This window comes from Dryas octopetala, chromosome 1 (genome assembly GCF_963921425.1).
Source record: "Dryas octopetala chromosome 1, drDryOcto1.1, whole genome shotgun sequence".
In the NCBI taxonomy this organism is placed as follows: Eukaryota; Viridiplantae; Streptophyta; class Magnoliopsida; order Rosales; family Rosaceae; genus Dryas; species Dryas octopetala.
In genome coordinates, this window is record NC_141366.1 from 5109720 (window position 1) to 5123525 (window position 13806).

General features: G+C 36.3%; 1 protein-coding gene across 1 annotated transcript; it reads right to left on the reverse strand.

The window, feature by feature from the left end:
• Positions 1–1753: 1753 nt before the first annotated feature.
• PHO2 (phosphate 2) lies at positions 1754–10022 on the reverse strand. The gene is made up of 10 exons (XM_086229082.1): positions 9575–10022; positions 7260–8486; positions 7018–7139; positions 5392–6860; positions 5130–5261; positions 3879–4316; positions 3716–3779; positions 3229–3368; positions 2799–3110; positions 1754–2243 (listed from the first exon to the last, which is right to left on the reverse strand). Exons 4-10 carry the CDS (start codon positions 6850–6852, stop codon positions 1998–2000), a joined length of 2793 nt encoding a protein of 930 aa, XP_086085208.1. The 5' UTR covers positions 6853–6860; positions 7018–7139; positions 7260–8486; positions 9575–10022; the 3' UTR covers positions 1754–1997.
• Between the last annotated feature and the right edge of the window lie 3784 nt (positions 10023–13806).

The window sequence follows — 13806 nt, forward strand, 5'->3', positions numbered from 1 at the left end:
CGGCCTTGTTCCGGCGACCCAAACCACCGGCGGGAAGCTCATCGGCGCAGGACCTCCCCCAAATCCATAATGAAAGCACGAGTGCTAAAGAATCTGCCACCAGCTTTACTAATGATGTTATAGGTTACAGATTTAGTACGATATGCCGCTACCCCTATCTAGTCTAGTAAGGGCTTTGAAGCCAACTTTGAAACCGGGTTCCAAACCTGAGCAGAGTTCCTCCCCTGAGCGGCCAGCCCTTCATAGCAGCTAGAATAGCTCAGAGAAGCTCCTATACCACTGGCCTTCCACCATGGATTCTAGTCCCAAATCCATCCCGTCCATATAGTTTGGTATTGCCACGGAACCATGGTCATCCCGTCCCGATCCCATCTCGAATACAAATTCCAAGATTGGGAATGAGATGAGATCAGTCCCGTTGGCCTAGTTTTTAAAAATTTTAAGTGAAAATTCAGCTAAATAAAAAATTAAGTTGAAGTCCAATCTATTCGCATGTGCAGGTCTGGACGTCGAAAAAAGCTATCGAGCATTCGGTACGCTCGGTACTCTTGCCGAGAGCTCGACAGTTGCAGATACATCTTCCATCTGCAAGATGCATTTTTTAAAATTGCAGATACATTTTTTTAGGTTGTAGATCTATGTGAGTTAGAACGCAAATACAGCTGCCGAGCACTCGATAGATCAATGCATTTTGTGCTAAGCGTTTATGGCATAAAAATAATACTAATAGATATACTTTTTATTTTTTCTTATATAATTATGTCAAAAATTAATAAATTAATATAAAATATAAAATTCAAACTTATGAAGTCATATCATACGTTAATGGTTATTATTACTGGTTGCCATTGTGAAATGCTAACAATGTTGTTATTGTTATAAAAACAAGGACACATGGAACACACGGCCTGTTTAATTAGTGCCTCCTTTTAAAAACGCAACCTTCTTTATTATTATTTTAAATAAATTATGGACCTTCTTTAACATTGCAACTATTAAGTAGATTAGTTTAACATTGGGAAGTGCAAATTAATTATAATTTATCACAAAATTAATTATGATTAATATCTTTTTGCTTTGAATTATGGTTAATATTTACTATCAAATATTAATCATGATTATTATATAACCTAATAAATCATAATTAAGTATGCATAATAATATGACGGAGAAGACGACCAAAGAGAAAGAGACTGAGAAAACATATAGGATTCTTCATTTACTTCTGTCTATTTCTTGGTGTTTCTTGGCAACCAAGCAAATCTTTTATACCTAAATCATTCTTCTCTAGGGGTAGGCATCAAGCCATCCGACCCACAGCTCCGACTGCATCGCCGACCGTTTAACCTCAAGCCGACCCACCCCGATAGAGGCGGCTCGGGTGGCAGGTTCTGTTCTCTACTGCCCGCCAAAGTCGAACTGAGCCGCGAAAGAGAAAGAGTTGCAGATGAGAAAGAGCGACAGGTGCGAGAGAGAGAGAGAGAGAGAGAGAGAGTTGCAGATGCCAGTCGATCTTCCTCCCCGCACCTTCTCTCTTCTCTCTTCTCTCTTCTCTCTTCTCTCTCCTCTCCTCACTCTTCTCCTCCTTCTCGGCCAAGCCGTTTTCGACTGCTCCAACCCGTCTCCGACAAAGACCCGAGCCGACTCCCACCCAACCCATATAGTCGGAAATGGTTTGGGCTCCAAACCGAGCCACCCACCCGATGCCCAGGCCTATTCTTCTCAAACTTATAAAAACTGTAAGCATCTAACACACCAAACTCCACTCTTGCTTTTATTTCATAAATATTGTTTGCAAAAGATAGTATAATACAGATACAACACTACAAATCTTACTAAAATCATATTTTACACATACTAACAACTACAGATTCAGTTACGCACGAGTGACATGACCAATCATTCACCAAACACACATTGACACTACATGGATTTATACACATGGCATGAATGAATGTCTTGCTTGGGTACCTTTATATTACAATTTTGCACCACGTTCATTTCTGTGGACCAATGAACTGGTTGCAATCAATCCCCTTATCAAAAAATGCCTCCACCAATTTTGGAAAGAGCTTACCAAGCATAATTTTGAACCCAGTAGAGCTTCCCTTACAATGTTTATCTTCAGTTTTCTGAAAATCAATGGCACACCCTACTGGAGCCCCCTCCATATATGCCTTATAAGCCATTAAAATGTTTTGGGAACGCCGAGTGAAGTGTTCCACCACAAGATCCTCAAAATGCTGCACCAACATTATTAAGTTAGAATGATTACTAGAAGTCAAAGTTTATGATTTCAATGATTTTTAATTTTCTGCAGAAGTGGCAGGAATTTAGTCCTGTAAACTGCCTTTTTTATTTTTTTTAGACAATCAATTACTAAGACATATATGTTTAATATTAAGTCGGAAAGAAAAATCTTAATGGAGGGCATCTAAGTCCTTGGAGCGTCATATGAAGCCTTTATGAGTAAGTCCAATTCTAGAAATGAATAAAGAAAAACCTGCAGTATTAAGTTATAAGAAAAATCAACAAGAGAAAAACTTGGATGGTCTCGTTTTCTTAACATTTTCAATGGGTAAATGGTAATATCATACATGATATATGATGGCAATCATGTCAAAGACTACAGATTAACACTAAAGGTTCATTTCAAATATTTTAGAATAATGATCAAGAGAATCACCATTATCTTTATTCAGTATGGCCCTAAGAAAATTATCATATGAGCCAACATTATGCACTTCTAAAACAATAAAATAGTGAAACTGATGAGATTCAAGAATTAAGCATTGTACCTTAGGTGGCTTGTGGAGTATGTATAGCATGGACTTGCAAGTCATAAGGAATGCATTTTCATTATAGCCTACTGAGTTTTTCTCTCCCTCAGTTCTTCCCATCTGCTGATCATATCCAGCTTCATTGAAATATGGCTTGTCGTTGAGCACAAGGGCTTGAAGGGAAAGTAGAACTTGAAGAATGGTGGAGCTCCCTGGATTCCAAACTTCATTGCCCATACCCGTCCATGTATTAAGAAGACTGAGACAGACCTTTCCAGACTCATACAAGTTAGGGTTGACACGGAGACCACCTGAATTGTAGTGCACCAACTGCATAGTATTTCAGGTCCACAATAATTCCATAAGGTTGACATTATCTAAAGTGGCACTCACTATAACAACCACAAATGTAAAAATAATAACTGCACAACTATATGTAAAAACTTACAGGCGGCTCATAAGGATACTCTGGCGGAAGATAAATGTCAAAGAAGAAAAGCCCATCATGATATGGAGTTCCAGGTGCACCAACAATGGCTGCTCGCAGTAGATCCATCCTTTCCTCAAAGGCACGGACATAGATATTTTCTGAGGGTTAAAAGTACTTTGCATAAGAATGGCCCTTCAGTTATAACGTCATGGATTTTTCTTTTTTAATCAAATAATAACTGTCTATAAATTTACTGTTTCCTAATCAATTTTTGCTCTCTGTTACCAAGTCATGCTAGAATGCTTTTTCAATCACAATTTCTTCTTTCCTAAATAAATATAATGTAGCTCCAATTGCAATTCATGAAATGATTCACCAGCAAACCCACTGATGCAATTTGTTCAAGGAAGTCAATTGCTATATACAATCGAAAGTTGGCTAATAATGCTAAATTAATTTATGACAACCATTACAAATCAAACTTAAAATAAGATGAAGTGCTAACCAGGAAGATCTTTCTGTAAGATGCTCCACTCTTGCTGAACTTTCTTCATCCAACCTCTTTTTACCTATGAGTAAACAAAATGGAAATGAATTACAAGGACTATCCTCACTGTATGAATATATGAACTGGTATGTTTATAGGAAGATTGCATCAAGTTTCTAACCAGAGATAATGCTAACTCCTTGCCAGCACCATGAAAATGGTGATCTGCGCAATCAGCAACCATGTCAAACTGCTTAAACTGATCTGCACTCTCATTGGCTTTTAAATGTGGAAGATTTCTATTCCCCATAATATTTTTGCTTTCCTGATTCAAACTTTTCCTGCCAAATATCTCCGACTCAGCCGTAGAATGCGGCTCAGTGCAGAGGTCACAAATTTCTACTATTCCTTTCTCATCGGACATCTCAGATTCATTTCCAACTTCAGAAATATGGACCGATGGTGAAGGACCTGAAAGTGATGTGGAACCATGGGATCCAAAGAGACTCACAGCAATTTTTGTGATAAATCCAATGGCATCTTGAGGAAGATTATAGGAACTAGACTCCCCTGTGTACTTTTTGCAACTTTTACTAGCATCATCCGTATTCAAGGAATCCTGAACATAAAAATGTTATTCAGCTTGTTGTGAGGAAAATGCAGACAATACAGGCTTTCTCCACGGATTTTCAGAGTTTTAGGAAAGCAATATTGTTAAGATTTTTTTTTTCTTTTTAATATATTTACCATGGTTTCCAAAAGCTTAAACAATTAGGCCGTAGAGCAATTATTCTCTGTATTCTAATTTCTAACACTTCCCCTCGTGTGTGGGCCACTGTCCACCATTAGAGAACCCAGCATGTTGAATTCAACATAAATTGGGAGGTCCACTGTCAACTCAGGATCTTTTGCTCTAAAACCCTATGTTAAGTTTTTGTTGGTTTACCATTCTTCCAAGAAACTTAAGCTGTTAAAGCCAACAATTGTTTTAAAATTCTAACAAATATAACTCAATTCAATGATCATTAAATAAACTTTCGGGTTAAAGTTGACTTTATAAAATCCAGACCTAGTCATTTGTTCCTTTTTCCTACACAATCATTGGATGTAATATGCATTTATTTGCTAATTTACCCTAATTTCCAAGCACTCCCTAAATTGTCTACACAAATATAATACTTGTAGAAAGACATTACACTTCTCTTTTTGAGGAAAATTTCTAATTTCTCACTTCCTGCCAGATGATAATCTGTGTTCTAGCTAAATGTCAAATTGCCCCATTGACTTCACTTATGTTTCATCAACTTACTAACTAATTCCAAGGTTTCAAAATACATTTCACATCTAATGAAGTGAAAACCTAAGAAATGTCACCTTAAACAGTTGACTACTGTTTCATACATGCATTAGAGAGAGAGAGAGATGGCTCTACCTTTCCCTTCTGGTTAGAAGGTTGTTTTTCATGTTGATTTATCTCTTGATTCAAGTCCTCAATGTCATCTTCCGTGGGGATTGCAGCAGGACTTTCATGTTTATCAAACCGGAAAATTTCATAAGGGGCCACCTGTAAAAATGACCAACAAAAAACTTAAAAAGGAATATCAAAATCTAATGGGAAACCAATGCCAGCAAGATATCATTTAGCACACAAAATGGCGAATAAACAAAACAATAAGGATGGCTAAAATTTATACCTGGCTTGTAATACCAGTAGCCCATCTCACTTCCACAGAACCACCTCTGAAGCCCATAACATTGCCAATACGAGATAGGTAACATTTATCAGTGTACTCATCTTGATCCCCACCACAGTTCTTGTCTTTCTGAGCAGCGTCCTTGCTCATGGAAATCTTTGTGTTCAGATAGTTTTTATCAGCTTGTTCATCAAACTGATTCTGGACCAACCTGAACACATAATCTCCAAAACAGTACGAGTAATCTGGGTGCTCAACCAGTTCATAAGCGCTTACAATTTCCTCCATCGGCTCTCCCTCTGAATTATTTGCTTCAGGTACATTGATTGTTTTCCATTGCACCCTTACTGTTCGTTCCTTTGCATCCATTCCCTGCACAACACCCCATCTTTGGCTACTAGACATGTGTAGATCATCACAAGTGCTCTTTTCCAGGACAAACTGTTCAGGCAAAAATTCATGATCATTTACAACACCTACTGGAACTAATGTCTGTGAATCTAATTCCAAAGAGTGGCTACCATCTTGCCACACAACATCAACTTTGGTCTTTGTCTTTATGATAACAAAGATCTTCTCAAATTTTGAATTAGGGTTTCTTCTCCTAAATCCACTTTCTGATTTCTTGTGCTTGTCAATAAGCTCACAAGTAGATGCGTTATGAAAAGCCTGCTCCATGCTAGCTTTGCAGTCAGCAATCGGAAGCATACACCAGTCACCAAGCTGCCAGTTTGCATGAGAGAAACATGACAACAAAGTCAACTTTTTTGAATCCAGCACGCATGGAGGAGCAGGCAAATTCAAATCGCAACCTGCGAGAACAGAGGCAAGCCAGTCAACATACACCAAACCCCCTTCCACAGAACAAACAGTGCCTTCGTCTTGATTTTCCCTCCAGTTACCACATAACCATCTAGTTGATTTGGAAACAGTTGAGAGCCTAACCTGTACTCTCTGTCCTGGATAATATGGGTACTGTGGATCTTCAAGTATATTTGGAGAAATGGGTATAAGCTTCTCTTGATCCACAGCAGTGACTGCATACTCCGTCCCGTCATCAAAGACAACAGTGACACAGTCAACAACTCTATCCACCCTTCCAAGCCATGGCCCACAAACAACGTAATCCCCCACTGAAATGGAGCGGATCTTTAATAGGTTCTTGGAGTTGACATCTTTTATTATATTTCCATTAACACTCTCCAAATCAACAAACATATTGATGCCAACCACTCTGCCCATCTGTCCAGATGGATCTCTTACAGAGCACACCATGTCCCCATGTAAAAATCCCCTCTCAAATGAGAGAAAGTCGTCAATTTTCCCAATGGTAGCCTCCAGGCTAGACAATATGCTACTGGCATGCCCGCCATACAAATATTCGTTTCCCCCTTGATCCTCATAACTACCAGTCTCGCTAAAACTATCCCAATCAGAGTCACTAAGGAGCACATCCATCATTCAGATGCCTATCAGAAGATACATAAAACTTAGTTCATAATCTACAATACGATTAAAAGTATGTTATCTGTTTGTGTATGTATAAAACATGATACAATATAAAAAAAAATTCAAAAATGAAATTGAATGAAAATAGTAACAAGTCCATGGTGCAAGACTTCTCACCTTAGTTGCAAAATGAGAATAAACAAAATTATCAGTTCTCCAGAGAAACTCAGTGAATCTTCACTGAATTGCAAACACAAGATCTTTTTCGAAATCAATACTGTCGAAAAAAGCACAGAAACCTGCACAGAATACATGTATAAATAGCAACATAGGATTTATTTAAGTATAATGATAAGTTAGGGATATGTGAGGAAAAAGAAAAAAAAGATAAAAGTATATAGAAAAAGTCAGCTACACACCTTCTATGATGAAATGGATCAATTAGCACCTGTGCCAATCTTAGTTTTATCTTGAAGTCCTTAGCACGTACTGCTACAAGGATCCGTAGATTGCGTAGCCTCCAAAGGATGAATTAATGATTATTACCACAGCAATTCTCTGTGATAACCAGTAGAACAGTATATTTTTCCAGTTGATATTTGATATGGATTGTGCCAGTATCTTCAAGAGGAAATTTTCACCACTAACACTGGAGAACTAATGCCAAAGGAGATTTGCCCCACAGGGATAACAGGAGTCAACAAAAGACTCCAAATGCCAAAGGAGATTTGCCCTACAAGGATAACAGGAGTCAACAAAGGACTCCAAATGCCAAAGGAGATTTGCCCTACAGGGATAACAGGAGTCAACAGAGGACTCGAAATGCCAAAGGAGATTTGCCCTACAGGGATAACAGGAGTCAACAGATGACTCGAAATGCCAAAGGAGATTTGCCCGATAGGTGGAGTGAAGTTTCGACTAGGAGAAACTTCAAACGGAGATTTTCCCAACTACAGAAGTATCAATGAATTAAAGCTGCCAGATGAGATCTTTCACAGGGGTAGAGGTGAAGCTTCCTAAAATAGCAAACAAAACGCCAAAGGAGATCTGCCCTGGAATTCGAGATAAATTGATGACCGGGCCAACAAAAGATGAATTCTTCTCATCCACCATGAAAGAAAGTCAACCAACCAAAGGGAACTTCAGTAACTTTTGCCAAAGGAGATTTGCCCAACAGAGCTAAATTTTCACTGCTGATATAATATATATATATATAGATAAATAACCAAATGGTTGGATTCTCAAAGAACCCAATCACTTTTTCCAAAGGAGATTTGCCCCAAAAAGAAGCCAAGTTTCTGACAGGGTTTATCTGCTGTCAAAGGAAGTTAGCCTCACAAACAGTTCAACCCTCCAGCAGAATGCAGGAATGAGATCAACAGAGTTCAGTCCACCCAACAGAAACAACTAAATGCTTGGTCTACTGCAGTTCTGCCAAATACTGGGTGATCTCTAAGAAAGGCAGCTAAACAACCAGTTGTCACAGCAGAAGATGTACAGAGCTCTAACAGGTATAGTATTTCCATATACTCAGCAAAAACACGGCCTTAATCTCGCAAGAAAACTCTAAGAAATATATAGAACAGCCACTAGGACTTTCCGAAAGTCATAGAACTTCATTAAACAGTTGACTGTTTCCTGGGAATCTGCAACAATACCACCTTTTAATAATTTTCAATGTGACAAGAAAATAGAAACAGAGAAATAAAACATATAGTTCTATCCAGAATTAGAAGGAAAAAAGGTTCAGAGAAGGGGCCATACAAGTAGATGCATAAAAGAAACATACAAAGCAGAATAAGTGATTCAGATTGTAATGGCCTCAAATGCATTAGTTTTAACATCTCAGTAAAAGAGCAAAATTAAAGCTATAAAAAAGCTCTTACTCCAACTAAATCATTTGGGACATGAATTAAACATGTTCCGCTTATTATTTCAAATTCATTTGTAACTGAGGCTCCAAGCCATTCATAAATTTCACTCCTATCGAAAAATTCATACTTTTTATACTTCATTCTGTAAGTGGGACTTCAACTTGAAATTCTTATTATTATCTTCTAAACCTCATACATCCAAATGCAACCAAAAGATATTTAATTTCCCAAACCCATCAATTTCTTTATAAAACTCTTTACATACTAAGTTCCTTCTACCCCATTAACCATTCTTCAACAAACGCGCAAATAACCATGAAAAAAAAATCCATCTAACTAAACTCGTTCCCATCTGTAAATTCAAACCCAGAAATTTTTTTGTTTTTGGTGAAGGCAAAGGAATAACAATAGTGCTTTACAGGCAGCTAGCCTCAAAATTAACTTTTCAATATTAATCTCATGGTTCCCAATACAAGCATAGAGATACTATTTATATGAATTACATCATAGCAACTAAGCACACACCGAAAGCATGCAGCCAGGTAGGACAAACTGAATACAATTAATTAGAAATGAAATGAAATTGCTAAAGGAAATAACAAGGAAGCTTCCAAGTTCACTAATGCATCGCAACCCAAGATATTAACTCATAGTGGAGGATGGGTAACCCATCAATTTTCAAACAAAAAGGAAAGTTCAAATTCAATAACCCAGAACTTAAAAGTCCAAAACTTCTTGTACACCTATTTACAGCAGAGTCCTATTAGATTAATAAAAACTAATATACAACAAAATTCAAAATAAGCTCCATCAAAATTTCTCTAATGAAAAAGAAGATATAGTAGAATGAACAACCGTACCATTTTTGCCTCCAAGAAGCACGGGAACCATATATAAAGTCATGAATGCAACCAAAAATACCCAGAAAACATCAGAAAGCCGCCAAAAGCTGACAATAGAAAGTCGATCCAGAACACAACTCCTCGGAACAACATCAACCTTCTCATTTTCTTCAGTTTCTAGCACTTTCTTTCTCACTACTCATTTTCCCAGAAAATTTAACTCGTCACGGTTGGAAAGAAGGAAAAGCTGTGTATTCAGAGAGGCCCAGTTGAAACCCGCCCTTCATGCCATGACCGAACCTCGAAATCATTGCACAGTGACACAGACAAAGAGCTCCTCTCTCTCTCTCTCTCTCTCTCTCTCTCTCTCTCTCTCTCTCTCTCTCTCTCTCTCTCTCTCTCTCTCTCTCACTCTAGCTTGGATTTGGATTGGTGGTGTCTCTGTTTTGCATTGGGTCTCTGAGACGTTGGAGCTGGGGGCTTTGAGTGCGTGTGTTTTTCTCAGGCCAATTAGATATAAGACACACCGCAAAGAATATACCAACAGTATCGGACACAAATACTGTTGTTGTGATGTTGTCCAACTAAAAAGACTACAGTTGATCTCAAATTACTATTTTACCCTTAATTATATTTATCATCACACTTCCAAGTTCCATCCAAAAAAAAAAGTGAGTTTGATGATTTATAAATTCTCTGGGCGTTTCTAGACCCAAGTCCACTTTGATGTATTGGGCCTTTGACCCCCAATTAACCAAAAGAAAATTCCTGTTTTTAGAAAAAGAAAAGAAAAAAACTCAAGTTTTTAAATTAGATCTTATGCTAATAATCTCCCGTAGCTGGCATACAGAATATTCTTGATCTTTTTCAAAACAACACAATGGGAAAGCACTTTTGTTGGTTTATTTGTTTATAAATTTTTATAATTCTGTTGGTTTATTTTTATTCAAAATTTAGTTTATTTATTCTTTCTTCATTGAAATACTAGTGAATATATAATATATATACAGTATATGTTTTCTTATTTAGATACTGAACAAATGAGGCATAATAGTTTAGGGTAAAAAATCTTGCATGAAGCCAAGATCATTTTGCCGTGTGAGGTCCATTGTAATTGCTATTAATTTAGCATATATAAATATATATATATAGAGAGAGAGAGAGAGAGAGAGAGAGAGAGATTTTGCTTGAAACAAATATTATAGTGCAATATATGTGTCATGTTCTCAAAACGTGTATGAAATTCATAGTTTATAATGGATTTCGTACATATTCATATGATATATTGTCAGATAAATTTTGTATGAAGTGAAGATTATAGTGAAGTGTGTCATGTTCTCATAAGATTGTGTATGAAATTCATTGTTTATATGAATCGATATCTAACACTCATAAGAATGCATACTGTTTAAAATTGTTCATAATGGATCTCACACCTAATCAAAGATCCGTCAAGTTTGAATAGCCAAAAGTTAACTATATATTTAGGAAATATCATGATCAACAAAACCAAAAGAAAATGAACATATATGGTTCATTTTAGGCAAAATCTTGAAAGAGAGTTAATTAACTAATTAATACTCTAACAGCACCAATTAAGATGCTGCCTATCGGAAAAGGCAGATGGAATGCCAAATAAAACTGGGCAATGAAAACGACTAGTTCCTAACTACGTACCTTTATAATCCTACTTAGAAAACCACACATGTAAACTTTTTTCATATATATATGATATCTGCTTTTTAATTTCTTTTTGGCTGAATTCAAAGTGTACGTGCCAACTCTAGCTAGCTTGTTCCACTTTATATGTGGACAAATTAATTGTTGTGTGCATGCACTTTGCTATATATATATATATATATATGTATGTGCCCTGAATATGACTCCAAATTAATTCTGGTGATCCCAATTCACAATTAGGAACCATGTTCTTTCTAGGTACAAAGATTTGCCTTGGTTCTTTAACGTTGGTAATTAAGCACTTAAAAAAGTGTCATTAATTTAAAAAGAGATATTCCTAAGTATCTTGTTATTATATATAGACGTGTTGCCCTGGTGCATGTGGATTCTGGCATATACTGTTGTGCGATCCGTAGCTCTAAGATAGTGTCTTGATACAAATTAATAGATAGTGCATGCATATATATATATATATCTCTCTCTCTCTAACACACGTATAGTACAGACATATATAGCTAGGGACGGATCTTAATGAAGGGCTGGGCGTGCTCAAACCTACCTTAATTTTTAAAATAGCTATATGTGTATAAGCCCATAGCCCCCCAATTAAAAAAAGACAAAACAATGAATTAAACATCACCCATTCACCCAAGTACCCATTATTAATATACAGCCTCCACCCATGACCTATCTTCTGATCTTCAACCCATTATTTCCTTTTGTGGCTTTTTGTTTCTCTTTATTTTATTTCACAATTCGTTGTTCATTTTTCTTTACTTTTCTTTTCTTTCACTTCAGCTTTTAGTTTTTAGTAGTTTATCATGTGGTAAAAAATTAATAGTGTTTGTTCGTAAATGAGAGAGAGAACTTCGTCTCTGTAATGGGCTAAAGTCAATGATGTTTTTTTACTAAATTCAGCCCCTCCAAATTTTCAATCCCGGTTCCTGTCCCTGTATATAGCTGTATTGATATTTAGTGTAGTGAGAGCTCATGTGGTGATGTTGTAACTTGTAAGTTGTAACCAATCATATATTCGCTCGCAGAGACAATTAAGAAGTGTTGAGAAAAGCACTAGCACTACGTACGTACGTACATCAGTACATGCAGCATAACAGGTCGAATATTCACAGGCTCTGCCAATCTGCCTGATCTCCAATAGATTTTCCTTTTTGTTTTTTAGTGCGCAACATCTGCCAATTAGCTGTCGCAATTGTATATGTTGTATACTTGTATGTGTTCTGCTTTAAAAATCAACGTTAGTAATTAAATTAAATTATGGGCTAGCTAGTAGTACACATCAACATATGCAGCGCATGAGGAGTAGTAACCCATTAGATCAACAGGTGGAATTAATATCTATATATTCCACCCATTGCTGCCATGTATATATTGTTTTTTTGCTGCAATTTTGGGCATTAATTATTAGCTGATCTGGACTCAAGTATATTATATATGATCGAGACAATATTATATAGACTCTCAAGGTCTTGGGCCATAATGTCTCAAATTCTCAATGGAAAAACCATATATATATATATATAATTATACAAACTTAATTTGTCTCTTTTTTTTTTGTCAGAATAATACATTGTCAAAACTATATAGTTTAAGGCCATGTGGTTTTGGAATAAATGGTCCCAGCACTATAGCAGAATGTATCTTCACCGTTGAAGGTGGATACAAAATAATTCCATATCTTTTACTATTTTATCATGCATATATATATATATATATTGAGAGACAAAAGTGGTGGAAGGATCACTTATTTCTTGCATTGAAAGAATGTTTATACGAATTGGGAATCACAAATGACAAATCTATACTATAGCTAACTAGCTACCTCTTCATCAACATCAAACACACAAGTAAGTGCCTTTAGAAAATATAAATATTTATGCTCATTATGATGACACGATGGTCCATTTTTCCTGTACGTACTAGTCGATATATCACATGCACTATACATGCAAACTGTGCCTGTCTTAACACACACACACACACACACACACATATATATATATATATTTCTATTGAATTAATTAATGATCCAAATGAAAATCACAGGCACCACGTGTACAGAGTACAGTAGGGTTACATAAAGCAACCTTTTTTGTGAGTCAACAGGTTGCTCATTCAAATGGACGATTCATATATGCTCATGCATATATGGAACCAACAACACTCCCTCTTTCTAGTACTACTAAGAAATGCAATATTTTTCTGCAGAAATGTGCGCATCTTGTATGGTTCGTAAATCAGTACACTTTTCCATACACATGATTTAGCAATTTTATTTTATTAACTGAAATATTCGATCCTTCTCATATATATTTTATATTTCTAATTCCCTATAAGACGATATAATAATGTGGTCATAGACAATTAGACACACACACACACACATATATGCATGTTATCATTCTTTCCTTTGCTTTTTTATAAAGGGTAGAGAAAAACTGAAAAGAATTAATATTTCAAATTTGTCCCCACTCGTTCAAAAAATTAATATGTGGTGTGTGTGTATTGCGCTTAAAGTATGTATTAGTAAATAAATTTTGTGAAGGAGTGCA

What these genes read in the sequence shown, in the direction of transcription:
- PHO2 (XM_086229082.1), bottom strand. Translation starts at nt 6,852, where the DNA reads ATGATGGATGTGCTCCTTAGTGACTCTGATTGGGATAGTTTTAGCGAG. An exon ending in AGGAGTTAGCATTATCTCTG is followed by an intron (nt 3,780 to 3,878) that starts GTTAGAAACTTG and finishes GTTTACTCATAG; the next exon opens with GTAAAAAGAGGTTGGATGAA. An exon ending in CTTACAGAAAGATCTTCCTG is followed by an intron (nt 3,369 to 3,715) that starts GTTAGCACTTCA and finishes TTTAACCCTCAG; the next exon opens with AAAATATCTATGTCCGTGCC.